Source organism: Barbatula barbatula (assembly GCF_947034865.1).
Source record: "Barbatula barbatula genome assembly, chromosome: 17".
NCBI lineage: Eukaryota > Metazoa > Chordata > Actinopteri > Cypriniformes > Nemacheilidae > Barbatula > Barbatula barbatula.
Genome location: NC_136780.1, coordinates 6,948,063 through 6,975,848, shown reverse-complemented (window position 1 = coordinate 6,975,848; position 27,786 = coordinate 6,948,063). Strand labels below are relative to the sequence as shown.

The 27,786-nt window shown below is 40.0% G+C and overlaps 2 protein-coding genes across 3 annotated transcripts in view; one reads left to right on the top strand and one right to left on the bottom strand.

Annotated features, from left to right (window-relative positions):
• Positions 1-3,541: 3,541 nt before the first annotated feature.
• LOC306906670 (acrosin) lies at positions 3,542-4,938 on the top strand (the record flags this gene model as incomplete). The annotated part of the gene is made up of 4 exons (XM_079478269.1): positions 3,542-3,735; positions 4,085-4,356; positions 4,472-4,614; positions 4,687-4,938. 4 exons carry the CDS (start codon positions 3,542-3,544, stop codon positions 4,936-4,938), a joined length of 861 nt encoding a protein of 286 aa, XP_079334395.1.
• Positions 4,939-7,213: 2,275 nt separating this feature from the next.
• The window catches only part of dip2ba (disco-interacting protein 2 homolog Ba), a 38,836-nt gene continuing 18,263 nt past the window's right edge, over positions 7,214-27,786 (bottom strand). The window contains exons 2-38 of one of the 2 annotated variants that reach the window (XM_079479098.1): positions 22,985-23,056; positions 21,874-22,005; positions 21,526-21,651; positions 21,128-21,355; positions 20,786-20,923; positions 19,707-19,826; positions 19,027-19,224; positions 18,851-18,942; positions 18,652-18,762; positions 18,440-18,563; positions 18,240-18,349; positions 17,657-17,759; positions 17,327-17,391; positions 17,123-17,216; positions 16,905-17,024; positions 16,624-16,738; positions 16,325-16,464; positions 16,033-16,169; positions 15,868-15,948; positions 15,646-15,773; positions 15,413-15,527; positions 14,965-15,166; positions 14,433-14,545; positions 12,762-12,842; positions 12,565-12,688; positions 12,356-12,477; positions 12,163-12,274; positions 11,963-12,072; positions 11,752-11,882; positions 11,445-11,613; positions 11,174-11,344; positions 11,030-11,091; positions 10,618-10,675; positions 10,459-10,533; positions 10,193-10,367; positions 9,488-9,611; positions 7,214-9,351 (exon numbers count right to left, since the gene is read on the bottom strand). In XM_079479098.1, coding sequence (XP_079335224.1) covers positions 9,099-9,351; positions 9,488-9,611; positions 10,193-10,367; positions 10,459-10,533; positions 10,618-10,675; positions 11,030-11,091; positions 11,174-11,344; positions 11,445-11,613; positions 11,752-11,882; positions 11,963-12,072; positions 12,163-12,274; positions 12,356-12,477; positions 12,565-12,688; positions 12,762-12,842; positions 14,433-14,545; positions 14,965-15,166; positions 15,413-15,527; positions 15,646-15,773; positions 15,868-15,948; positions 16,033-16,169; positions 16,325-16,464; positions 16,624-16,738; positions 16,905-17,024; positions 17,123-17,216; positions 17,327-17,391; positions 17,657-17,759; positions 18,240-18,349; positions 18,440-18,563; positions 18,652-18,762; positions 18,851-18,942; positions 19,027-19,224; positions 19,707-19,826; positions 20,786-20,923; positions 21,128-21,355; positions 21,526-21,651; positions 21,874-22,005; positions 22,985-23,056 — 4,631 coding nt within the window. In that variant the 3' untranslated portion in view covers positions 7,214-9,098. The remainder of the gene's footprint in view (positions 9,352-9,487; positions 9,612-10,192; positions 10,368-10,458; positions 10,534-10,617; positions 10,676-11,029; positions 11,092-11,173; positions 11,345-11,444; positions 11,614-11,751; positions 11,883-11,962; positions 12,073-12,162; positions 12,275-12,355; positions 12,478-12,564; positions 12,689-12,761; positions 12,843-14,432; positions 14,546-14,964; positions 15,167-15,412; positions 15,528-15,645; positions 15,774-15,867; positions 15,949-16,032; positions 16,170-16,324; positions 16,465-16,623; positions 16,739-16,904; positions 17,025-17,122; positions 17,217-17,326; positions 17,392-17,656; positions 17,760-18,239; positions 18,350-18,439; positions 18,564-18,651; positions 18,763-18,850; positions 18,943-19,026; positions 19,225-19,706; positions 19,827-20,785; positions 20,924-21,127; positions 21,356-21,525; positions 21,652-21,873; positions 22,006-22,984; positions 23,057-27,786) is intronic. The other variant, XM_079479099.1, reaches the window with a different exon arrangement.

The following is a 27,786-nucleotide window of genomic DNA, read 5'->3' as shown; positions in this document are numbered from 1 at the left end:
TGGTTACAAACCGAAAATCTCACAAGAAACAATAAAGATAAAATAAGCAAAATACCAACGTAAGTTTAAGGTCTATTTTTATAGCTTTTGTAGACACATAACTACTAAACAATACGACCTTGTTACATTATCACATAAACTAAGCTGTTCATAAATATACTCATCTTTGCGCAGGAAAGCTAAACACAGAGCCCTGCATCTAAAAATATATTACCTTACACATCAAAACAATCTGTTGCTAAATTGAGAGCATGTTAAAGGAGGACCGGCACTAGATCCTGTATGAGTCATCGACTTCATGAAAGATGAATATTGCCCTCCATTATGAAGAGATGAGGGTGATACTTGATGATGTTTGTCTTGAGATAGATTACATTTGAAATATTACATAGCAACTTAGTGATCAGTGATGCACTTTTTTGTGCTTGCATAACTTCCTAGGATTTGGTTCTTCTGGGTCACCATGATAGATGTTTCTATTTTAGATGAAAGGGTGATGGGAATTGGGAGGTTGTGGTCTGCATTTGAATACAACACACAATACTGTTGTGTTTGAAGCGTGAACAATACTAAATTTCCACTGAGATGTTGTTGGAGAGATGTCTTGTATCCCCAAGGAAACAGAATGGGGATAGGGTGGGTGAAGGGAGGCCTGTTGAACCACAATGTCTAAAAGCTTGTGTGTGCTGAACGTACAGCTAATTCATAAATAAGGCCTCGCGTGACAGGCACTTACAGGGCCAAACACTTAAACAACCAAGCCATATTCTGATATTACAGAAGCCACTCAGCTCACTTCCTCTATTTTGTACAGTTTCATTTTGGCCGTCTTTTTAGTTATACCAACCCATTAACAATAATAGCGAATGAACTGTTATGGAAAAACCTGATTTCGCCTACGTTCTTAATTTAGCGACGCTTTCTTAGATCAATTTACGGGAGCTGTCCACTCAGCACCACACTCCTACAGTCCTGCGTAAAATGAATATTTCTGCTTCCCCGATGGGGAACGGTAAACGGGTGTGAACCTAGTGTGTTACTACCGGATGGGCCGAAACGTCTCGAAAAATCATGGAAACTATGCTGGGGTGCAATAGAGATTACACAAACATCATATTGCCTGCATGGTCGTGCGTTTGTTCGTCAAGTCTTGCATTAAAATACTGAATTCCGAAACAGCACCAGCAGACTGTATGCGCCATTGAAAGGCTCTCCTACATTATAATGCTATTCGTCTTAACATGCCGTACCACATAAAAACTGCAAACATCTTGAAATGATGTGGTGTAAAATTCTCAAAAACAGACGCCCACGTTTTCTGCCATATTTCAAGAACATATGTAACGTTATATAGCTTTGCATGACAGAATGCGCAGTGCTCCTACCTTGATTTCATCAATGTTACGATAACGAAATCGACGGCTGAATGGTTAATTGGTTAAACGAGCGACAATTGTGGGTTTTCCATAAAGCTGCCAAATTAACTCCGGTCAGATTTTCCTCAGCGTGAGAAAAAAAAGATTTGGTTGAAAACTTGCGTCTATAATCACTTAACAGTCCGACGCCTTCACGTAAGCGGGCCGAAGCCACAGAGAAAAACGGAAAATACTGCAGTGGGGTATTTCGTCGGTCGTCGTATTTAGCCCTATATAAGCAGACCGCCTATCCGGCTAAACGGATTTTTAGTGAAATGCATCCCACATTTCTGGAAAAAAGGCCATCACTTGCGGTATCTCAGCATGAGATATCTCGACGACGATGTGCAAGGTTTCTTTTCGCGAGGTACATAAACAAGAACATGTAGCACACCACACCCGTGAAACCTGCACCCTACAATCAATAAGCAACCAAGCATGTGTTGCCATATTGAACGTCTTTATTACAACGTATTAGGTCAAATCTGCCCATATGTGCATTTTTGTTATACATTTGCTCAGCTCCACATTTGATAAACGCTGACAAGAAGACCTTTATTCAGAGGGCATAAAACCTACAGGCTCTGGGTCGCGTCATTCATCGTGGAAATGCAATCGGATTACGAAAACAAAACAGATAATGCATTTTAAGAAATCATTTGCTTTCCCTTATTATTGCATGGAAGGATAATTTTATACTCGCGTCACGACCTCTCATATTAGAGCTAGAATTGATACAAAACAGACAGGTCCGCGTCTTATCACATATTTTTGGGCTCATTCAAACAAAACATAAACTGTTCACACAGCATGACGTTTTTAACGGAATATTGAATAACATGCATATGAAACGCGTATGCATTCCACAAGCATAGCGGTAGCAAACGACAATGAAAAGACCTCAACACTATTTCCACAGAATAAACGCATTGCGGGTGCATTATTTGAACACATACTTACTGTGAAGACGTTAGCGAGTATCCATAGAAACCTCACTGGACTGCAAATGTCAAATAAAAGCGAAAGAAAATGCGGATGTCGCCATATTGTTGCCGCTACCTTCCTCCTCAGTGTGTACAGCTACCCTGCATAATTGATGACTCCCAGCGAAATGCAAGGGAGTGTCGGCCAATAGGTAGCAGGAGATTCATAAAATAGGCAAGTTATGTTAGCTTTCGTCTCATGAAATCATATTTGGCTCGTTGTTTGACAATTAGAGAGTGAGTAAATCTCGGAAATATACACGAGGTCTGATATTAACATCTAAACAAAAACAACTAAATTTTTGTTACAATTTATCTGACTTTATTTTAAACATTTCCTTTTTAAATAAAAGCTGTTCAAACTAGTGCACAAAAATAATATATTATTACTGTATAGCCTACAAGTGAAATGCTCCCCAATAGAGGTGATGACCTTTACTAACCTTTTAAGTGCACTCAGCTGTCATGAAGAGCACTAGACTTGGAGATACAATACACTGATGCTGTTATTTGTGTAGATAAACAGAAAAAATACATGTGTTGATACGGCATGTTCCTTGTAGAATTTTATTGACCTAACACAATTTACATGAGATTATGTCATTGAACAAGCTTATTGTCTTTTCAGAAAATCGAATAATAAAGGATGAGGATCTCTTCTGAAAATCTCCCTCTTATTCCAGTTTTGATTCCAGATTGCAAACATCAGGCGTTTAAAATGTTTAGATCCTCTCCACGATTATTCCTCATTATTAGCTTGATACTCCCTGGGATTGCAGGTATATTTAGCTCAATTAAAAATATTTACACACAGTGTAATGCACAGCAGCTGATTGTGTAACATGCACAGTACCTTATTGCTTGTAAAAAAACAGTTACCACTCAATACAGATGTCGAATGGAAAACATATGTATCCATGCAACTTTAATTACGTAAAATAAATGTCTCTGACTGCCTGTGAACAGCAACGGAATATTTACATCGCTAAGGGTGCTGTGCAGTGATACACAGAAATGTTGGGTGCATCGGTCATAGCTGTGTTTTATCGGAAAATAAAACACAGCTATTGACCAAACAGAAACCAGGAATATAAAAATAAAAAACTATGTAAGAATAAAATGTGTTCAATACAACTGACGTTAATGCTATGTAAAGGTTGTGGACGGCAACTGACACTAGATCCCCCAAAGCGGTTCCGTATTTTAGGAGGGCATTCTGCATTGGAGGGTGCATGGCCTTGGCAGGTTAGTATACAGCGTAGATGGAGGCATATATGTGGCGGGTCCATCATCAACCACCTGTGGATAATGACAGCATCCCACTGCTTCAAGAGTAGGTGAGCACTTTATGCCTCCTCTCCCTTAAAACACAAAGTTTGTCTAGATACAACATTTTACAGTTCTTAGATCTTTACAACAATGTAAACATTTTGTATAAGCATACGCAATCGGTCAACTGATCTTTTTCTTTTTATGCAGCTAACCTGCCATATAAAATACTGTATATCAACCAAGAAGATGTTTACCTAAAACAATAAAACCGTATCATTTCTATTGTTTTGTTGTTATTTATATAAGTGCTTCTCAACAGATCTGAAGCCCCCCTCACCACTACATTTTGGTTTGCTCCCTTATCAAACACATGATGATTACATAAAAGACAACCCTTGCATTCCTTTTTTCCAGCAACAATTACAAACTGCATGTAGTGGCTGGACTTCGTTCTCGACACAAAAAAGGAAAACATGTTCAGCATCGCTCAGTTAAGCAAGTGATCTTGTATGAGAAGTTCAACGAATCAACCTATGACAACGACGTAGCACTTTTGCACCTGCATCATCCGTTGCATTTCACAAATCACGTTCAGCCTGTGTGCATCATTGAAAATGAAATGCAAGAGAATCGACTCAACTTCAGCTCATGTTACATTACTGGCTGGGGCAGCTCAATAGCCAAAGGTTTGTGTTCGAGTGGCCAAAACAAAAAAGATTATTGCGAACAATTTGCAAACAGGAGTTATGATGATCTTACACATTTACTTGACAAAAGCAATATCCTTTTTTTGCTCTTCAGGAACCTTAGTTAACATTCTCCAGGAAGCTGAAGTTCAGCTCATCGATACTAGGACCTGCAACCAGAGAGACTGGTATAATGGCCATGTTAATGACAACATGATTTGTGCAGGATTTGACAAAGGAGGAGTTGACACGTGTCAGGTAATGTTTTCTGTCACATTACATCAATGTGACATTAACTGTATTATTAACTGTATCTGCTGGAATACTCAGGGTGACAGCGGTGGCCCTCTACAGTGCTACAGTGAAGACCGGGAAAGATTTTACCTTTACGGTGTGACAAGTCACGGACAGGGATGTGCATTGCCAAAGAAGCCTGGCATATACACTCGTGCTAGCCGCTACACAGCCTGGCTACGCGAAGCTCACACAAGATCTGTTTCAGGAGCTTCAGTCACAGACCTGTCACTTATCAAATTAATCTCAGCCCTGTTTTTGTCTTTCTGTATGAACCTCTTAGTTTGAGTAATAGGCCATTTATTTGGAATGTGCTGTCTACCGGTAATTGCAATAAAACGTTTAAAACACTAAAAGTACCATGGAAATGTTTCATTTTAATTAACATTATTACTATGAATAATGCAAAAATGTTTTAAAGAACATTTTACAATTCCGAGCATCTACGATCCATATGGCTTATTTTTAACCCAGATATACTTGCTACATTATACAATTACATATATTGTTATATAACAAATCCACAAGACATTAACGTTAATTTAAATTACGACGACACGTCAAGTATCGCGAGGACAGACATCTGTCCTATGGTTTCGAATCGTTCTCGCAGTACTTTGATGTCATGCGCAGACACAAGCAACGGCTCTTCCGTTAACTAACTAAATAACTAACAAACATTTACACGCGGCGCCGTGGACCCTGAAATAAACTGCATACTTGTGATGTGTGGAAATCTCATTTATTTTTCAGTTATCAGTTAACATTACCCGTCTAAGTCGCTTTGCAGTTCGTGTGTATAACTAGTGTTTAGCCGCATCCATTTAAAACCCCGACGTTGGGAATTATTTACCTTGGCTAGCAGCTGTTATTCAGAAAAACTGTGGACATTTTTAAGGGTTAAAACGTAGACACCATAAACATGGAGGAACGCTAGATTAGCCGATTTATCCCGTTGCTGCAATACGTTATTGATATCTTCCATATTGGCTCAAACAAGACCGCTAACGTTTTATGAACACATGCAAGTAAACGCTTTACTCGATCCAACCCATTTGTCGCCATATTTTTGGTTAACTGAAGGATATACTACATTTAGGACATAAATTTAGGAAGGCTGCCTTGACTTTTGAACTCTTCAGAATTGCTACTGGTCTCGACAGGGCGGGGTTTTGGGAAGAAGGGGTGTGTCTGTGCTGCATGTCGTTGAAGGGCGTGGTTTAGGGAAGAAATTAAGTGAGTTAAATTATTTTCTTCTATTTCGGACCAATTTATGAAAATATTCTTGATAATGAGCCAAAGAACTATACATTTAAAATAATTGATTTTTTAAAAAGGTCCAGTATGTAATTTTTGGAGGATTTATTTACAGAAATGAAATTTAATTTACATAACTATGTCTTTAGAAGTGTTATTACACACTGGACCTTTAAGCACAAAGACGTATAATATAACTTTAATGTTTAAAAGAGTCCTTTTTGTCCTTTGGAATTATATTGTTTATTGACCCCTAGTGTCCACAAACTGACAGGTGATTGCATGTTCAAGCAGTGCATTGTGGCAAAGGGCCTGAGAGAATAGACCCTCTAGAAGACCCCCAGAATATCGGGGGTGAAAACGACAGCGTGGGTGTTTGGCCGGGGCAGGTGTCCGTACTCTTCCAACCAAATTCATGTCAGAACACAGGATACACCATTGAACTGTACGGTCAGTATGCAGTAAGCCAGAGATGTGGGACTTCTCCGGCCACCTCCTTCTCCGGAGGAGGTATTTGCTTTTAATGACCCCTCTGGTTAGATTAAACATCACAATGTATGGCACAAAATTGACTAAACTTTTAAGGTAGTCATTGGAAATTATTTGGCATCATATCAAAATATAAAGCTGAGCTTAAAGTGATAGTTCTCCCAAAAAAAAATTTGTACTTAAAGCACAATGCAACATGAATGCAAAAAATATTTTATAAAATATTTGAATAGAAAGTGAAGACATTATTTTTCCAGAGCTTGACATCACTTTTGCCATGACTGTATAATACATTTAATAGTTGATGTCCTGAACTGCTTTTTTGTTATGCATTTTTATGGAAATTTCAGAAGACTGTAAAAATTAAATAAGTACATTAAATACATTAAATAAACATGTATATTACTATGATTTTTTCTGCATTGACGTGTTATTCCACGTACGATCGACGCTACATTATTACTGGAATTCAATTAAAGGCAGCCCCTTATTGGAGACCCTTATTGACCTGATGTTTATTTGGATGTCTCCCACCATTATATGTGGATTCACAATCAGCTGTGGAGAAGCTTACTTTTGAAGTCCAGCTGTATTTCTCATTCCTGCCGTTTACAGCCACATAAATGTTATATGCGTTTCATTTAAAGTCAAATGATACACTCACATAAGTATGAAGTCCATTTTAGGGTGAAATGTTCTTCTATGATGAGCTATGTTTTCATTTAAGTCTTGCGATTATTCTATGGTCTTCTGTAACCTTATAGTAATCTTTAAGTGTTCTTAAATTTCAGATTTTATATCATACACTAACAAAAACAACCTTGCAACAATTTAATATGTACAAAATTCATTGTGTTGGTTGAAAGTAGAATTAGAATAAGAGATAGTAACATAATTATAGCAGTTATAAGAAGGTCATTTCCACATGTTTCTTATATGGTGTCATGTAAATTCCTGGAAACAATTTTGTGTAAGACCTTTTTGGACCACATACTTTTTTCCATCTTTGTATTTATCTTAAATTGTTTACAATGACAAGCATTCCTAACTGTATATGAAAACTGTAGAGTGGAAAAAGAAGTATTGTCAAATTGTCAAAAGTATTTGGTGCATTTAATTAAATGTATCCTTTGATGTTGTTAAGATGTATTGCTTTACAAAGCGTTCAGAACTAAATTAAAATGTATTTAGGCTCGTTCAACAGTTTACTAATATTTGCACATTGCTCACATGACATTACTGTAATAAAGACTTTAAAAGATTTAATAACAGTATAAGTAAATGCAATAAACAGGAAAAAAAATCTGTATTTTGCCAATAAGAATGAAATTAAAAATACAAAATGAAAACAGGTCAAAGAATAAAAAACCTTGTTAAACTTAAAGAGGTGCACATGTAAACGGATCTGGAAGGAAAGAAGAATATTTTGATATCTAAGGCCATTTCAACGTTTTGTTAAGGTGATACAAATGTTACCATAATTGTATTCAAATTAATATTACGCAACCTTTCCTCTATTTCTTTGATGTCTACTTTATTCCTTCAAGCTTCTGGGCCCAAAAAAAATATCAGGTTTTAGGAAGCCCTGGTTAAAGCAACCTTTCTATCACACACACACACACACACACATTCAAGCCAATATTATATTACAGATACAGCTTGGGTAAATGAGAAAATGGATATTAAAGATGTGGTATTTTTTGTGTGAAAGCATTAATGTGTAAAAATATTTTTATTCAGCCAGTGATGCTAAGAATTACCATCAAGTATGAAAGATCAGTCAAGTTTTTTGGAGGACCAGATAATGGGGTCCCTATTTGTTTATACAGTAACACCAGTGAGACACTACAATATATAGTTTACAAACAAAACCTTCCTTCTGTCCAAAGTCCGTTTTGACACCAGAAACATACATAACAAACGGAAACGTCCACAAGATTTAAAAAGCATGGAACTGTCTTCACCTTGAAACTTTTCTGTCACCCAAAATATAAATCTCAAGTTATCAATTCTTTGTCTTAAAATTGCTGTGACATATCCCTATACCCTCCTCGCTCAGGTTAAAACCTTTCCATCTAAAATAAAAGGCGGTGCATGAAAACGTCCTTTTAAAACCATTAAAATGACCAGTTTTGAGTGAAAGAAACACATATGTTTGCTTTGCTGGTGATACTGTTAATTTAAAAAACTAAGTTTGCACTTCCAGGATGAAAAATGGCGGAGTCTCCACTGAGCAGGCAGCCCATCAGGAGATAAAGTGCACAGAAAAGCTTCATGGGCTAGTCCCATACCCCGCCAGCACTGTCTTTCGGTGTTATTGTGTAAGCTAAGCTCTGCTAAAGTGGCACTAAGATCCCAAAGACATCAAAAGTCAACATCTACATTTTGTATAGTGAAAATGTGCTTTCACCTAATGTAAAGGGCAGAAGTATTCTAAAAGAGCACCACCCTCCATATATCATATTTGACGTCCAGGGGGGTTGGATGGCTTGAGTCAGGGTGGATACTGCCACCATTGGTCAAAGAGGCTACAACTCAGTCACGATCACATTAGAGAGAACATAAAAATATCTACAAGGCTCAGCGCAGAAACAGAGATTGGCCGGCGTCGTCCTTTGTCGTGCTGACAGCACAGAGGAATGGCCCCTGTGAGCGGATCGTTGGGTGCCATGTTGTGCTCATGGGATGCCTTTGGGACTCGCTCACATGTTGTATGCCACATAGATGGGATCAAGTTGGTCAGCCAGGAAGGAATCACGTAGGTGCATGCGCTGCTTCTCGCCCCGCGAGTTAATGGGGATGACGCCTGGGTCCACGATGACCACGACACCCACGATGAGATGGTGCTCTTTCAGCACCACGTTTGTGACCAAAGGAACAAGGTCGAGAGCTTCCTGCTCTGAACCGCTGAGTTCCACCACGACCACCAGAAGATTGGTCCATGTGAAGACAGCACTGTAAGAGAAATAATCATCCAATCTATTTAGAGACTGTCAGGCTATGATTATTGTCATTACAAGAACACTCAACGTCATTAAACTACACAGTCAGCTGAGACATTTGTAAGAAACATAAGCGTTCCTTTTCTTACCTCTCAGCAATGCTGCGGTGCGCCCGAGACACAGAGGTCTCGATGTCAATGGGGTGATAACGCAAACCTCGCAACTCCAGAGTTTCATCCAGCGAACCCACTACAAACAGAGCATCATGGCGGTCTGGAAGAAGACAAAGAGACAAAAGGAGGAGAGAAGTATTTATAATGTTACTCTATATCTTTAAGAAAGCTGGCCCATGCTTTTTTAGCCAGTCACAAAAGCAGACATTTCAAAAAGCTATTGTTAGAGACAGTTCACCCAAAAATCCTAATTCTTTCTTAATGGACTCACCCACAAGTTGTTTCAAATTCTGTATACATTTCTTTGTTCTGATGAACAATATTTGAAAGAATATAGAAACAGTTCTTGGCTACCATTGACTACCATAGTAGAAACATTGCTTTATACATTTATTATTATTTTAAACACAGAAGAAGATAATTCGAAGCAAACTGTTCTGGGGCACTCTTGACAAGCATTATCTTTTTCCTTTCTATGGTAGTCAATGGAGGCCAAGAACTGTTTGTTTACAAGCATTCTTCCAAATGTATGTCTCTGTGTTTATCAGAAGAACGAAACCTATAGCCTACAGATTTGGAACAACTCGAGGGTGAATGAATGAACAGCATTTATTTTTTTTAAGCCAATATAAAGGAACTACCACATACGAATGTAGCAGTGATCCGTTCTATATTACGAACCTCCACTGGCATCCAGAAGCTCTGTCCTCCTGACAAACCCCAGATATCCAGTTCGGGCCCAGAGCGTGCCCGTCTCTCCAAAGCTCAGCTGTGTGTTGAAGTGGTCCGCCTGCAGGCTCTCCTCACCGTATATGGTGTAATAACCGCTGGCATTGTGAGGACTATTCACCCAGATCTAAGAAGCGAGGGCAAGAACATGAACATGCTTAGAAAATGGCAAAGCAATTTCTGGGGAATTGTGGTGATTTAAACGCATGTTTGGTCACCTCGCCAAGATGAGAGTCTCCAAGTGGTCCCTTAGTCTCTGGGTTTACAATGATTACACGCACTCCAGGAAGCATCTGAGGTCATGCGTAGAAAACAATACAGATTAGCTCAATATTTGATAATCTAAGATAATGTGGTATAGACAGACGCAGACTTACGGTGCCAGACTCCATCAGTGGCAGACTCTGAGGAGCTCCTCTCTCCACCAGTCTCACTCTATTAGAGAGAAATAAGAATAATAGGGAATAATTTCAGGCTTGTCAGTGTAATAAACTACTTTCACATCACTGTTAGACCGAAATTAGTGTTATAAATGACCTTTTTTTAATAAGGGGGCAACATTTGCTTTCTTTTAACTTCACGTGGGCATATTTGTTTCCAACCATATGAAAAACATAATTCATTAAAATAAATAAAACAACAGAAGATATAAAAATGCACAGGATCTTGCCTAAAATATCATATAAAATGACAAACATTTCAAAAAGAGCAATCGGGGGCATTTTTTATTTACTTCCAGCACTACTCTGCCCCAGGCCTTGTTTTATTTTAGACCCGACAAACACGCACCTGTCGTGTCGGAGGGACTTCATGTCTACATAAACAGTGGATGGGTCTGGACCAGCGGTGCCCTGAGAAACCAAACAAAGTCATAAACAAACAAAGCTCCATGTGTCACAACGATCCATTGCAGTAAAAATGATTTGCCCTGACCTGTAAACAGATAGCCAGGTTCACTCTGGCGCCAAACGCGGTGCTCACTGCGCGTGGAGACAGGCCCAGGTCCTTGAAGAGTTTGGAGAACGACTGGGTGAGTGCCAAGCGAGGCCTCTCTTCTGCTATGACGACACAACTCCTTACGCACGATAAGTTCACACCGCGCACCTGCACACACATGTTTTTTTTTCATAGATGTATAGACACATCAACCCTGTTTACTTTGTCGACTCGTACAGCATATTAAATCTGTATTTTGTTCACTCACCTTCAGAGCTTCGGTCTGTGTGCCAAGGCCCTTAGTGCAGACCTCCATGACTGAATAAGAGCAGAAGGTGTCTCTGATCTTATACTGACTGAGCGTGCTCAGCCACAAGGGTAGAGACGTCTCCAACTCCATAGGAGGGATCAGGATTGACTGGTGACCTGAATGAACACTAGACACACAAAGAAAAATGAAAGATTGCCTTTGTGCTTACTATACAGTTTATGTATGTGCACAGTTTTTAGCATTGAGTTGTCTTTCTATCCTCATTATGACACATCCAATTAATCGTATTGTTTGTGTATACTACCTAGACAGACACCACAGCACAAAGCCCAGGCCACAGTAGGGGTCCATGCAGATTGCAATTTGTCTCGAAGAGTACAGCTCACACTGCAGTTTGATTGATCGACATATAGCACTGACCGCCGAATGAGATATCTGAAAGATACAGACACTTTTGAGGATACACTTCCAATAACTCAAACTCTTTGAGAAGGAGAAAAAGAAAAGAGTCTTGCCTTTACTCCAGTGAGCATGCCGGTGGTGGATACACTGAAATCCAGGTAGGCCAACATTTCCGGAGTGGGCGGCTTATAGATGTGAGGAGGCCGTTTTCTGGGAAGATCATCTGCGCACAAGAGATACAGAATGTATGAATAATTTACAGAAGACTCCTAAGTGAACAACACTATATTAACATCTCTTTTCACTTCTGTACCTGTGTCAATGATATTTGGCCATGTTTTCACATTCACAATGGCTGCCGCCTCTTTAGATCGTAAGGTCTTCATCAGCATCTGAGTCGTGAGGATGCAAGCGGCTTTGCTCACCTGATTTAAGACAACATTCATATATTACATTACTGTGCTTTGCACGATAAAAACGTGAAAGTAAGACGTTCCCAAACTCACATCTATGATCATTCGGACGGTGGGCAGAGTGGCAGCGAGGTTCTGTGGGTGAGGAGGCCTAACGGTGACCGGAATACAGCCGGCATACAGACAGCCATAGAAAGAGGCTATCAGATCAATGCCTGTGGGAAGAAGGGCAAATATCACTAAACGTTGAGCTACTGAGAGATATGCAACTAGTTTTTAAAACATCTGGTGGACATCATTACCGGGTGGATAAAGCAGCACTACATTGTCTCCAGTGTTCACTCCCCCTCTTTCCAACAAAGCTGCAGTGATCTTCTCCGCTCGCTTGTGCAGCTGAGAGCATGTGGCAGTGCTCACTGCTACCCCCTAATGGCCAAGCAAGAAATGTCAGTGTCAGGAAGAATTCATCAGTTTATTAGTAGTTATGTGTGTGTGTCACCTTTGCATTCAGCAGCATATAGAGGATGTGATCAGGATCAGTCTGTGCTCTCCACTGCAGGGCCTCAGACAGGAACTGATGCTATAAGACACACATATCATATATATTTATATATGAGAATATAGTACGAGTATATGCATCTCAGCCAAACACACCTCTAAAAATGTATACAGTATAAAATTAATCTAACCTCAGAAATACAGCCAAAGAGAAAATTAAGCAATCAAGTTTTTCTGAATTGACTATTTATAGAATTGGTTTTTGTTTAATTCTGTAAACTACTAACAATATTTCTTCCAACTTTCAAAAAGAATATTGTTTCTATTTGGATTCATTTGCACAAAAAAGATTCCCTATATTTTAAGTTTTTACTAAGTTTTTATTCACTTTTAAGCAATACAACAGTAATATTTGAATATAAATTTTGACATTTTAGGTCACACTTTAAAATGTGAATTTAGCAAAAACATGGCTCTAAACATTTTGCTTAGAAATAATGAGTTATACTTATTGTTTTCAACTACTTTTTTATAATACCAATTATTTCAATGAAATGTTGGCCTAAAGATATCTTGTTATATGTAAAATAAGTGTCCAAATACTTTTTGCAAGTCACCCTGTTTCAGTTAACCACAAACTACAAATAAAACATGACACTAAAGCATAAAAAACCAATTCTATAATTGAAGATTTATATACACAGCAGTTCTAATGCAAAACGCACTCATGCAGACAGCATTCAACAGTGACCACACCATGCAGCAGAGGAGAATGCATGTCCACTAAGGACATTATCTTTGTAAGGGTGTTTAAGAACTTAAGTCATTATGTTCCATACTGCCATTAATCGGCGCACCAAAACAGTAGGGTAAGAGATGCTCCCTTAAGACAAATCCATTACTTTATATTTGTTTTCCCCAGTAAGGAGGGTGTTGTTGACACGGAGGCTGCAAAGGGGATTGAAAGCTCAGCATACACACACAGAAAGCAGGGCTGCTGCTGGCATTCAGTCTTACCATGTTAGTGGGCCACACACAGAGCTACGGCCCCCAGCACAAGACAGAGAGAGAGAGAGACAGACAGACCAGAGCACAAGCTTAGAGGAGAAACACTATTCAACCTCAATTCCTTTATACACTATCTGTGCCGAGAGAGAATGCATGACTTTAGATCTGATGCGGGAAACCCAGAATGTTTTATTGGTGACCAGACTTGGTGTTACATACGAATTATACAGCATTTTTAGTGAGCATTATGACACAATTGTAATTATAGTCATTAGTTTCTTATAGATTTGTTATGTATTATACTATAACAGTTATGGTTATAAACGCCATAATTGTAGTTATTACAGTAATTGCATATCTGCATACCCACACAAAATAGGTCAAGATTGTCAGTACGGACATGACAAATTGCATTTCGATGCTGCCACATGGTTTGAGACATTTGACTTTCAGATTTACATTCATGTGTTGATGGATGTTTTTATCCACAGCGTCTTACAGTGAATGTTTACATATTCAGTTTGTGAATTTGTGGGGAATGAAACTGTTAATTTTGGTGTGACAATACTTTAGGACGGTCCTTTGCTAAAAAGCTAAACTCAGTAAACTTGCCGGAAAACAAAAATACTGTTATTGTTTTTCTTATCCCAAATCATTTGCTCACCTTCCTGGATTGTTCTTGGTCATCCAAGGGCCCAAGGTCCCTCCCAGAAGCCTGTGCAATCCTCTTTCCTGCCACGAGGTTGCCCACCATAATGGAGGCTGGACCCACTCCTACTGAAAACAGAAGTGAAATGGGCTCTGAGATAAGTCACATTTCAAGCAACCACAGTGGCCATAAGCTGATCCTTTGTTTACATGACGTGTACACTTTTTTGTCCCTTGTATCGTGATGTATTTTGGTGTCACGTATTGTGATGTAGGGCAATTGTGTTTATTGTATGAATGCATATATCTAAATAAAATATATTCACATTAAACTAATTTCTTTAAATAGAAGACCTACAATTTATTTACAATGAACGACTTAGACCCATATGAGAAAAAATGACCTAGTTGTAGTTTATTTAGCAAAATCTTTTTTAAATCAAAGGATGGCTAAAGGTGCTTTTATACAATTATAAAATGTAAAAAGAAATACTAATAAATAAGAAACTAAAAACGATTTGGGGTCTGCAGATACAAATCAGATGTACCTGGTTGCTTTTGTCTTGGTTTCGGAAGGTTGGTCACGCACGTATGAGGGCACATCAGAATGTTACACGGGTGCAGCAATCCCTCCAGGAAGTGCTGCTTGGTCTCAGACACGTGAATGCCACCCAAATGAGTTTTGGGTAACCTGTTGGCAGGCACCAGTGCCAAGCAGTACAATCCCACCTGATGAATACCGTCTATCGCCTGTGGGAGAAGTAAGACAACACATTTGGAGTTCTGAGGGCTGTGACCATGAATCCAGATATTGATATTGCCCATGTGTTCTGGGTATCTGCCTCATTACTATAATCCTGTCAGCTCAGGTCCATTAGCTTCATTGTCCTACTTTGGAGTAAACCAAATGACCCACTTTAGAGTACACTAAATCAGTCTGAGGTTAACAGATGACCTATAACAGCTCTGAGGGTTGTGAGTAGCATTGTGTATTACCTGCAAAACTCTGCTCATCCATTGGAAACTGTCTTCCTCACTGGCATCAGGCCTCTGCTCGGCCACAATCACTATTCGCTCATCATAAAACACGGTGATGGAGAACACAGCGATTCTGAATGGATGACACAGAGTATCAGGGTCATGGGTGCAGAATTTGTAGCCTGACTTATAATAGGTTTTGTTCCTCAGCTTTAAATCAACTGGTCACAAGCTCAGGTTGTAATTCGTACCTCCCTCTGTAAACGGTTTTAACTGGCTCTACCGCCAGCGCTGTAGCCACCAGGTCGTCTGCATTGTGTCTGCGTCCACTGACTGAGAGCAGGCCCTCTATCTTCCCGACTACAAACACCAGACTTCCCTGCGGGCAAAAAGATCAGGCAATTATATGGTTGCGTGCAAACAGCAAGCACGATGTGTTCTTTCATTTATAAACTGTGATGATTTCTCCTTACCGGACCCACAAATCCCAACAGTCCGGTTCGCGTGAATGGAACATCTCCTATAGGGGTGCCAGCCGAGTTAACAGGGTTTACCTGCAGCCAATGAACATTCAGCATCAATTAATTTGTACTGTTCATTGCTCAGAAGAAAGCAATCTTTTAGTTTCAGTCCCGTACCTCAAACGTGCTCTTAGTCACCCCGGGCAGGCCGTAGTACATAGTTCCTCCGGCTCGTGAGTTTAACACTATCTCTCCGATCTCATCTGTCTTACAGAGCGTTGGCGTCCCCTCAGGCTTCACAAGACACATCAGAGCTGTGGAACAGAGGGACAAGTCAGTGTTTTTAACGCAGGGTCATAAGAAACCTCAAACAGAAAAATGCATTTAAAAAATTATTTTATGATGGTGGTTGAATCTACACAGCATGCACACATGATCTACAGCAAAAAAATTTGGCACAGAGTCTCACCTCCAGGCATGACATGACCCACATCTTGAACGGTAAGGGCAGAGTTTTTATCCTCAGTGTTGACCCGGATAACCCCGTGACTAAGTCCTGCCATGGACAGAATGGCTCTGGCTGGGAGAGTAGCTCCTTGAGCACCAGGCCTAAACACACACAGTTATACAGAAACAGAGAGAGATAGAGAGGGAGAGAGAGAGAGAGAGAGAGAGAGAGAGAAAGAAAGAGAGGTAAGAATATGTCTATATAGCCATAAGGGTCCATTCATGATGGGAACTTCCTGTTTAGACGAGTAAAGCAGGTACCTGCGGATAGCCACGGTCATTGCCTCAGGAGAGGAGGCACATGGGCAGATCACCTCTGGTTTGAGGCCATGAGACTGGAACACGTTGAGAAATGCGTCACATGAAGACACTGACCCTGAAACAGAAATGTGAATTTAGAAAATATATAATTCACAAAATAAGCAATGCATTAGAAAAGTGTATAGTATATGACAAAGCCGATTTTTACTTGTGTATCAATCTTAATTTTGTATCGGCTTCGCTTAACAACTTGATTTCCATAATTCTGCTTGTTTACTTACAAGGATTAGCTCCATCGGCTACGATCAACATGCGCAAAGAGGACAGATTGGTGTCCTTCTGATCTCTGTGAGCCATCATAGCCCAGTGCAGGTCCCTACATTTCACCAGGGCCACACGCGCTATAAACCCACACAAACACACATTACACTTCCACAAAGCACATCGGGCAGTTTATGTTCTAATTATATCATGATGATCAGTCAGAGTATGTCTTTACCCTTATGAACATGAACCCTCTGCACCCAGGACAGTGGACATGCCTTCATGACAGAGTAAGGCACACAGATAGTGTGGATTCGGTTCATGACACTCTGTGAGAATGCAAAACAAACACAGGATTTATAACCCCCGGACGAGTGGAAATAACTCAAGTGTGAAACTAGTGTATGAATCAACAGAGCCAAAACATTGAAAGACGTACCGTAAGCACTCCATGCCACAAGCCAGAGTCTTTCTTGAAATCGAGGACATTAACCAGTGTTTCTCCTAAGAAAAATAAGAAATACAAACAACAATTTTACAAAATAAAGTGGATTCAAGTCTTCCTGTATCTAAAGGTCATCAGTATATGCATTTCAGAATCCTCTCTTTTCCAGAAAAACGGACCAAAGTATGACTGGTCTTGCCTGCATGTGCCCATTTAGCCATTTCTCTGCCACTTTAAGGTCAATCTTGAAGCTTCAAGAATCCCTCAGTGCTGTACTTTTGGGATAAAAGGAACATTTGTCCTACAGTTGCAATAGTGACTCACCTTCACAGTAATTACAGGCCTGCGTCAGAGCCTGACAGTGTGTTAGCATGGAGATCTCAGACACAGCCACGCCCATCACCGTACCATCCTTAGAGGCCTTGTACTGAGAACACACAAAACACGGAATCAGAGAGATAACAAGAACGTTTCTACATTCGATACATATATAGAAGACATGCGCAGATGTATCAGCCACCGATATTGGATTACTTGAACGCTATCAGTATATTGGCAATAGCATTAATAATGCTGATACGGATTGTTTAATTAATTGCGGCAATGAATTGCATGTCTAAATAATCCAATGTTTTTCTCTGTTATTAAATAGCGAAAGCACAACTTTATTTGAGTTTATAGTAGAAATGTTCAATGTTAAGTCAAATATAAATTAATGTTGTTCATAAAATAAATATTCGATAGCAAAAATCACCTTTGAAGATTGTCATGTTGTAGTCTTGTATTTTAATCTTAACTTGTGCCTCTCTTAAAATGTTAAATGGATCCAATTCACATTCAGTAAAATAGTCTCTCTCTCTATATATACAGTATATACATAAACAAATACTCTCTTGCATTCAATCACCTCTATGTAAGCGGTATCAGTGTTTGCTGTTGGTATGTGTGGCTGCCAGTCTTTAGATGGCTTGGTAAGATACTTGGTATCAGTCACCACCCACTTGAGCCTAGGCCATCCTGTAAGAAAGCACACAACACGCTGATGTCCAGTAAACTGCTCAACTATGGTTATAATAGAGAGCGCAATGACAGACAATGGGAACTAACCTTTAAATTGCACCATTTCTCCATTAGGGGTCTTTGGCAGTCCTTTAAGACACACTTCACTGGTGAGAGCAAGCGCCACACCACAGCTTCCCAACAGGAAGCCGATCTGTTGACTTCCTGCATCCTAAAAATTTTATGAACAAACTGTGATCAGTGAACATAATATAAAGCTGATTTTTACATTTATGCTCACACATCAAGTTCTCACTTACCTTCCGAGATAGTGGCACCTCAATAGGGACAGGAATGACCTCAGCGAGGAGACATCCGTAAAAGGCCACCCAGAACATTCCCGGGTCACTGTTGGGATACACTAATGCCACCTATTCAGAAAAATTAGACATGACCTTAAAGAGACAGCTGCCTTTTATTGTACGACATAATTCTAGAGAATGTACTGAAAAGTCATACTCTGTCTCCAGGTTTTAGCACAGGTTCACTTTTGGTGCCCAGTTTGTTTAACAGCGTGTAGGCTAACTTCAGACTGCGGCTCCACAGTTTACCTACAGATTACATGACGACATGAGAATGAGAGACGGAACAGATGCAGTATTTGAAGGTAAAACAGCATGTGAGTGACATCTGACCATAAGTGAGAGTGTAGAGGGGTTTGCCAGTGATGTCTAAGGTAGTAAGGGCGGGGCTTTTGGCTTGTGTGGCTCCCCATCGAGCCAGTACTGCCTGCAGGGCCGGTGGCCAGTTACTGACCACACCCAATGGCTCCCCCTTCACTGGAATAATCTGCCGGCCCTCCGGCTTTGGTGTATTGGGATCTAGCTGTGGAACTGCAGGTGGAAAATACATCTTTTAAAATACATACTTTAAATACATATACAGCCGTGGAAAAAATGTACGAGACCAGTAGTCCATCCAACAGCAATATGTAAGACTGACAGCATGACAGAGTCTAGACACATTTAAACTGTGATGAAAATGTTGAACCTTTCCTAAATACATTTACAAATATTAGTGTTGCATTGCTTAAAAGAGTATATGAACTAAATATAAGTGTTGCATTGCTTAAAAGTGTATATGAACTAAATATAAGTGTTGCATTGCTTAAAAGTGTATATGAACTTGTTTTATAACCAGTATTTATGCACCTTCTCTGATTTTTTACATCTTTCTTAGGTTTTTATTTAAATATTGTGAGTAGTTTACAGAATAAAACAAAAATAATAATTTTACCTAAACACACCTATAAATAGTAAATAAAAAAAACATTTTGTAAATACATGACACGAAGTGGCCTTTTTTTGCATCATACCTTCCACTATCTCTTCTGAGTCATCCACGAAGAACTCACTGAGCGGAGGTCTCTTGGGTCTCTTTAACGTGTTGAGCAGCTGTTGGATTTTAGTGGAGACTCGACTGTGCACTGGAACACCTGTTAAGGCAGACATTCACATTGACTTCTGCACAATAAAGGAATATGAGATGATCAAAGGACACCACGAGACAGAGACAATATGAATTTACAGACTATGCTGTGTCCGAAATTGCCCCTAAACACTAATATAGTGCACTATTTAAAGGGACATTCATTTTTAGTGGTGTCCAAATTCACAGTGGACATTATTGAGTGCACTCATTCAATGCCATAATGCACAAATTTGTTCTTCGTAGAAACCCTTCTTAGTCACTTTATTATCCATTGGTATTCAATTGCCTCTAAAAAGGCAATAAAACTTAAAATAACTTTATACTTTGTCCTTTTATACTGTTGAAAAAGCACAACTGAAACATGAGTGTCCAACCGATGTACACTCATTGCTAGCTGCTAGCCATCCATTGTGAGGCTCGCGCTGAATTCATTCCAGCATCTCGGCATAAGATGGGGCCCCCAACGCTACCAGTGTCCAAATTTACTCACTCGTTTTCACCCGCACCTTAGAGTGGTCTATATTAGTGAACTTCTTTATGGAATAGTGAATGAAGGTATAGGGGGCGATTTCTGACACTTCCAAAGTCTACAAGGTTGTGTTTGACTATCTAATATAGTGACTAAGAAAGGTTTCTACAAAGAACAAATTTGTCAAGTTGAGAGGACAAAACCAGTGGGTGTCACTACACTGCATTAATACCTTTACCTATAGATGCCACTAGACCACGAGCGAAGAGAAAGCTAAACATTTATCCGTTAGCAGAACCACATCATCAGCACTTTGGTTCTGCTAAGAGATTGTGAATTCAAAGAAATAATGAAACTGAATAGGACAAATCAACATAATATGCTTCAAATAAAATATAGCTGGTTTATTTAAAATGTATTAAAAGCTTGAAATTGTTTGAAATTTAAAACCCAGGCTGTTTTGAACTCTGTGCTGCGTGTGATGTTGCGCTTACCGCCAGCAGTGTCCATCATACTGGAGCGACTCTGGCCGCGACTTATGCCCTTCACAACGCTGTTGGGCGCCAGGTCAACTCTCGAGTCCCTTTCTTGAGGCACAGAGGACGTGACATCAGGAGGTATGTTGCTGCTCTCTGCAGTGAGGGTACAACACAATACATGCTCATCACACACTCCATATTAGCCATGACAGGTCATTTTAAATGCGGACTAAAAGCAGATATAAGTATTTGTTGTTTCTTTGTTTCACCTTAACTAGGTCATGTGAACAACAATCGAAACAAACGCTATTATATATGATTCGCTATGTAAATATGTGTGTGTGTCTCATTGCATACCTAGGCGGGTGTGTGCCAGCACGTCGGCGAGCACGCTGGTCTGCCCCTGGCTATGCATTTTGCTGTCTCCGTGGGAGAGAGTGGAGGAGGCAGAGGAGGACGTGGAGGAGCCCTGAATGGTGCGGTTGATCCAGCAATCGGGACTCTGGAGGTTTTGAGCCAACATCGCACTGATAGCGGCCTGACGCCTGCGGAGCGAGCCCTCGTCCTCCGACGCAGACGACGTATCTGAACACACATGCACATATGATTAGAAAACACAAAAATGCTACAGCAATAAAACCAAATGTAACATATTTGAGATGCAACAATACAATTTTGTTCTGCTAGCCCAGTTGGGCTGGTAATTCCAGGTGCCACCACAAATATGACAGGCTCGTGGGTTATCCAGGACCTACCAGGAGGAGTGCAGTTCTCCGCTTGAGACTGGACGAAGGCTGATCGGCGCTTAGTGGGCATGGGAAGGGCCATTTTCTCCTCTTTATGCCTGGCCAGAGCTGCCTGCACAGCCTCTGTGTGGATATCTAGCAGTGCAACAAGAGGAATGATAAGACACAGAAAGATAAATGTAGGGGTAAAACAATAACACAATGGTACATGAGACATTCAGTAATGTCACAGAACAGTCATTGCAGATGCCAAACTGACTCATGGAGGGACAAAGAACAGTCTGTTTGTGGAGACAGCTGTGAGTCACAGCATTTGTACTCACAGTCAGAGACACGTGGTGAACTGGATTGCTTTACCTGAGCGGTAGCGGTCATCCCGTGCCCCGCCGCTGCGGTGAGCTCGGTGTTGCCGTGGGGCGGCGATAGGGACTGCGTTAGGGCTGGGGTCTGAAGTAAAACCGGGGGTCAACTTGATACTCACGTCCACATCTATGGAAATAACAGCTCATTTTATAAAAAGCACAGGATTGTTAATATAAAAATATGAAAACATAAAAACCTACGATTGACTTCATATTTCTGTTATTAAACTGCATCAAGACAGGTCAACATTAGAGAAGCAACACAGAGAGTTAAAAGCAGAAGACAGGGGGTGAACTTTCACTTCAAAGCACTGAAATGGCACCTTTGAAGACGCTCAGAAACATGTGACTACCGGGGTCTTGATTGAGAACTTATCCGTGCATCATTTCAGCTAATAAACGTGAAACAAATTAGATATCACGTGTCTGTTGTTCAAACACTGCTGTCGTGAGCCTGTGTGTAATACTGTATGTAATGATGGAAAGAGGAAGTTTAAGATGACGCGATACTGAACTGTCACGACCAAGCAATATAGTGAACTCATTTCTTTCACTTCCTCCTTTACTGAGGTGCCGGTCAGGGGCTGCTGCTTACAGGAAACCTGTGTGTATGTGTGCAATTGTGCGGTCACAACCAGTCCGGAAAGAGCTGGAGACCAGGGTCTGGGTGCTAACTGAAGGCATAATCTAAATCGATTTAGATTACTCAAAGTTTCCAGATAAGCAGATGTTTTACTAATGGCCACAAGACATATTTAAGTGTCTGTTTTATTTTAGGTATGGTCTGTTAATGAAAGGAGGGTTCATGTATGTATGCAAGTTTAAACTGAGGACTTGTGTTTAGCTGCTCAGTGCTACTAAACACCACTAGGGTGCAGCAACGAGCCACATATTAGTTTAAACAAAAATAAACTGTAACATAATTGGTGTATTTCTGTGGCATCTGTCACATTCTTCAGCTGGATTGAGTTAAGTATCTTTATTTTAAAATCTTAGGATGAGAAACAACATAACATTAAACTGACTCGTATCAGTGTGGAGATGGCATTAAATGGCAGGTACGAGAGAAACGGAAAGAGAAGTGAACAAAACAGGAAGTCTCTTACGTTGTGTATGTGGTACGTATGGGCCCAGAAGTTTCACTCGTTTCTTTTCATAGCCTTTCTGAGTAACGTCCCCTTTAAAAAAATAAACCACAAAAGTATATTAGTAGAATACAAACACACAACTGCAGATTTGATTTGTGATGGAAAGAAAGTTTGAGCGTCGCTATTTGTGTGATGCGTTATAAACACACATCAAGACTTTTCTCTTTGTGCAGTGTAACACAGTATGGTTTTGGTTCCTTGTCACTTTGGTTTGCTTGACAACAGGGTTTTTTGCTCAATGTAGTCAAGACCTTATGACATTAAAACCTTAAAGGTACAGTTCACCCAAAAAGAAAAATTCTGGCATCATTTACTCACCTTCGAGTTGTTCCAAATCTGTATAAATGTCTTTGTTCTGATAAACACAGAGGAACGCTTTTAACCAAACAGGTCTTGGACCTCATTGATTACCATAGTAGAATATATTAAAACGGTAGTTAAAATGCCCTAGAACGGTTTGCATTCCTACATTGTTAAAAATATCTTTGTGTTCACCAAAACAAAGAAATGTATAAAGCCATTTTTCAACTATGGTTCACTGGTTCGATGCCATAAAATAACCTTTTGGTTCCATAAAGAACCGTTAACATCTGAAGAACCTTTCTGTTTCTTCAGATTATAAAAATGTAAGAAAGAGATGGTTCTTCAAAGAACCTCGTGCTGAATGGTTCTTTGTGTAAACAAAAGTTTGTGTCTTCTATGGCGTCGCTGTGAAGAAACTTATTAAAGTACCTTTATTTCTGAGTGTCAATGGTGGCCAAGAACTGTTTGGTTACAAGCATTGATCCAAATATCTTTCTCTGCATGTGCTCAGCAGAACAAAGAAAATTTGTTTATTCATTAGAAAATTAGAAAAAAGCCCTAGTGATATGACTGATGCATAGATCAAGATCATAGAGTAAAGTCAGATTTATAGAAAAACGGAAACATCTAATCTCTCTTTCCTATATAACCACCAAACATGTTTACATTGAATTATCTGCTAAAAGCATAAGGCAAAACAGTTTTTTGCAGCGGACAGTGCAACTACCAAACTTTAAATGAAACCCAAAAAACAAGGATGGCCATGTGAATCACCATCAACTTCTCAATTCTTTTGGAGAAGTTTTTGGCCTTGACTAGCACAACTATTACTGCTGTGGGTAAAGTCCACACTGACAGGCCCCTAAAGCCACTCCAAACACTTCACTCCCTAGCATTATGTAAAGCAACAACCTCCCACCCATACTGATCTGCACCCCCACCCCTCCTTTTGCATGTGCACAGGCAAGAGGAACAACAACACAGTTCAGGGAAACAGAGAAGTGTGTACAGAGGCTGTCTGACTGACACAAATACACGCACACACACACACGCACACGTTTTCACCTCCAAGCTGTGGCAAAAAGTAGCTCCTAAACTCCACAGACACACGGCTGGATGAAGTTCACACCTCCTTGATCCCCGGAGAGTTTGAGGCAGAGAAATTTTAGCAAACCTAACCAGGAGCGACAGATATGCTGACGACTGCTGTTTTTCTAAAGATACGACTGCAGCCCTCCTGCTTTTCCAAACCATATCAAATCCGTTCAGGAGACGGCTGTCAGCTTCAGGTGATAAGACTACAAACAATGGTGTTTATACTGAACTGCCAAACAAAAGTCAACATAGAACATCTCATGAAGTCAGAGAGACAAAGGGAGTAGAACGGAGGCGGGTCAGTCACAGGGGGTAAAGTGGGCCAGCAGTGAGAGAAATAAAGAAAGCTGTGGAGAGAGGGAGGGAGGTGCCTCTTTCTGTGGTTGTATGAGAAGGGCCAGGCCGTATTGAACTCGGGCTTCATGCCTGGTTACTTTCGCTGCTTAAAAATGTGGCCTAGAAATACAGCACAGCCCTTTCCTGCACTCCATTGACTTACATTATATGGACACAAGACCACGGAAACATTTCTCAAAATATCTTCTTTTGTTTTCTTGAGATAAAAAACTGTTATACAGGTTTTGAAGAACATAAGAATAAATGACAGAATTTATATATTTGGGCGAAATATCCCCTTAAAACCTCTCCCGGCAGATCAAACTTCATTCACATGAGTTTACAATTTGACTTTTACATTTTCTAATAAAAATGTGATTGATGCTTGCCTGTGTACAACTGCTGTGGGTGGTTGCCATGGGGTTTCTAGGCAGTTTCGGTGTCATTCATGGCAATAAACAAGAGACAATAAACATCTCAAGCTGACTGTGATGTAACATTTAGAACTCATTTAAATATATATTAAAATCAAAGGGATAATTTAGATAAGATAGCAAAATAACTATATCATTTGAGACGAACTACAAAGCAACAAATCAGAATAATGCATTCATTAAAACCGTGCACTTTACGCAGACAAAACACACACACAAGTGTGTAAAGGCAATGAAGCTGCTTTTGCATACTGGCAGCGTGCTGGGCATATGGAGGAATGGCTTACTGGAGACTCATTGTGTGTGTGGGTGTTGTGGGAGAGTGATGTAATGCTGAGAGGGCAGCTGGGTCACACACACACAGAGCAGATTCTGTGCTCGCACAACAACAGGCCCGCACAAACTGGCAGTGCCACTCCAGCACTGAGGGTGCTTTGTGCCCACTCGCACTCCTCTATTCTTCCTGTTTCTTCTTTTATTTCTAACAACATTTTTAAGGGTGGGACCAGTGAGAATTATATATCATAGCGGATCTAAGGGAGGTCTCATCATTACAAAGCACAAGACAAGCGAATCTGCCCCCCCATCGAGGGCTCTGAACTGCTGCAATGTCTCATGAGTGTGCGCGCAAGGGTCAATCCACAGGATATGAACATTACCCCACCTAGTGTGGCCTGCCAAAAGTGGTCCCAGTGTATTCATGGGGAGGAATGTGCTGATTGGATGACGGCCGGGGCCAACTGGCCAGCAGAAAGGCAACGGTGGCCAAATGGGAGAGACGGCAAGATATCTTCAGGATTCAAAACACCGACTCCACACTTTACACGGTCCTCTAAACGGACACAAAGGCACACCATCAAGGTTCAGTCTCCAGTGTGTGCGCGTTACCAAAAATATCTGTTGAATGTCCGCAGTTATCTGTGTCAGTGTGCCAGTGTGTGAATCCGCCCGATCCGCGTCTGTGTGGGAGATTGAGAGAGTTTATCGTACACGTGGTCCAAGCCTGTAGCGAAGGAAATGATAAGCTTGTGGAGCTTCCTGCTCCATTGGGCCCCAGGGTGAATGGAAAACCCATGAGCACAAGGGAGGAAGTCTAACAAGAACACATACACATAAATACACACAAGTGAGGCCAAAAACAAAGAACTCGGCTAAGAGGGTGCTGAATTCACCACCGCAGGAGTGCTGTTTTTCTCGGGTTGCTAGGCTTCAGACTTCTGCAGTCTCTAAAATGAGCCGACCAGTAGCGGGAAGGACAGGAATATAAATAACTTGCCTGATGATCGCTCATAATCTTGCTTGTGCAGAATGTAACTCATTACTGTAGACTGGAGCGCCTTACATTTCTCGGTGCGCTTCAATTAAAAACTTGATGAGGTCACTTCCTCCTCTGCATCCTGCTTTGACCTGTCTAGAAATTACAGTGTTGTGTGTAGCGATACACAGCCTTATGAACTGGGTAAAGTTGAACGGAGTTGAACTTCATGCAAATGAGCAGCAAAGCAAGGTGGAGACTACAAATGGAGCTCACGTGATGTCATGACACAGCAGCAGAGTACAAAAGCCTACAAGACGCCAACGGCAGAGAAACATTTAAGCTTTTTCGACATCTTTAAAAACAGAACTTTAACAAGAGAGTACTCAAGAGGCGGATATGATGGGACAACACATATTTGATACTATCTATAATTTAACAAAAAATCTGTGATAAACCACAATATTTGTTTTGTGCAACAACATTTTCTTTTTTTTGCTTAAAAATGAACTAAAATCAGGTACTGATCAAGTACATAAAAACAATGTTGAAAACGGTCTCCTTTTCTCACCTTGATTCGCAACAATAAGTTTATAAGACTGATTTCAAATTTTTGCTGTCAGGCTGGATTTCAAGAGAAATGTCTGACTTGATTTGCGTCTAAATGAAATAAAGATGGCTATGTAAAGTAACCTGCATTTTATTTTTCAAATAGAGATAGTGGCAGTTTGGGCTGTCAAATGATTAATGGCTATAAATCATATACAGAATAAAGGTTTGTGTTTGCGTAATATATGTATTGTGTTTGCATAACATATGTATATGTATTTTGCCTATTTATTTTTTATAATACACATACAAGCATATTTTTAAGAAAAATATAAAACTATTAATTATTAAAATGTATAAATAGTAAAACATTTTAGTAAAAATAAACATATACACCAAAATATTCCCTAAATATAATATATACATGTTTATATTTTTCTGTTTATAAATACAAAATTAATTTGCACAGTACACAGACACACAGTAGACTGACACACAGTAGACTATATTATGTAAACACAAACTTTATTCTGGATGGGATTTATTGTTTGACAGCCCTAGAGTTCAGCTTTAAAAATACACTTAGATCTGGGAGCATTTTCTGTGTTGACTCAAAAGAGTCCAGATTTCTACCCGTTTCTTAAAACAACTTAAATTGGACTGACCCATGCTGGTCCCAACTCAAGAAGCCCTTATGACCCCTCCACACTAAATACACTCAATAAAGCTGTGTGTGTACAGGTCCACTGATTTAAGAGCCTTTATAAACACCCTCACAAAAGCTGTTT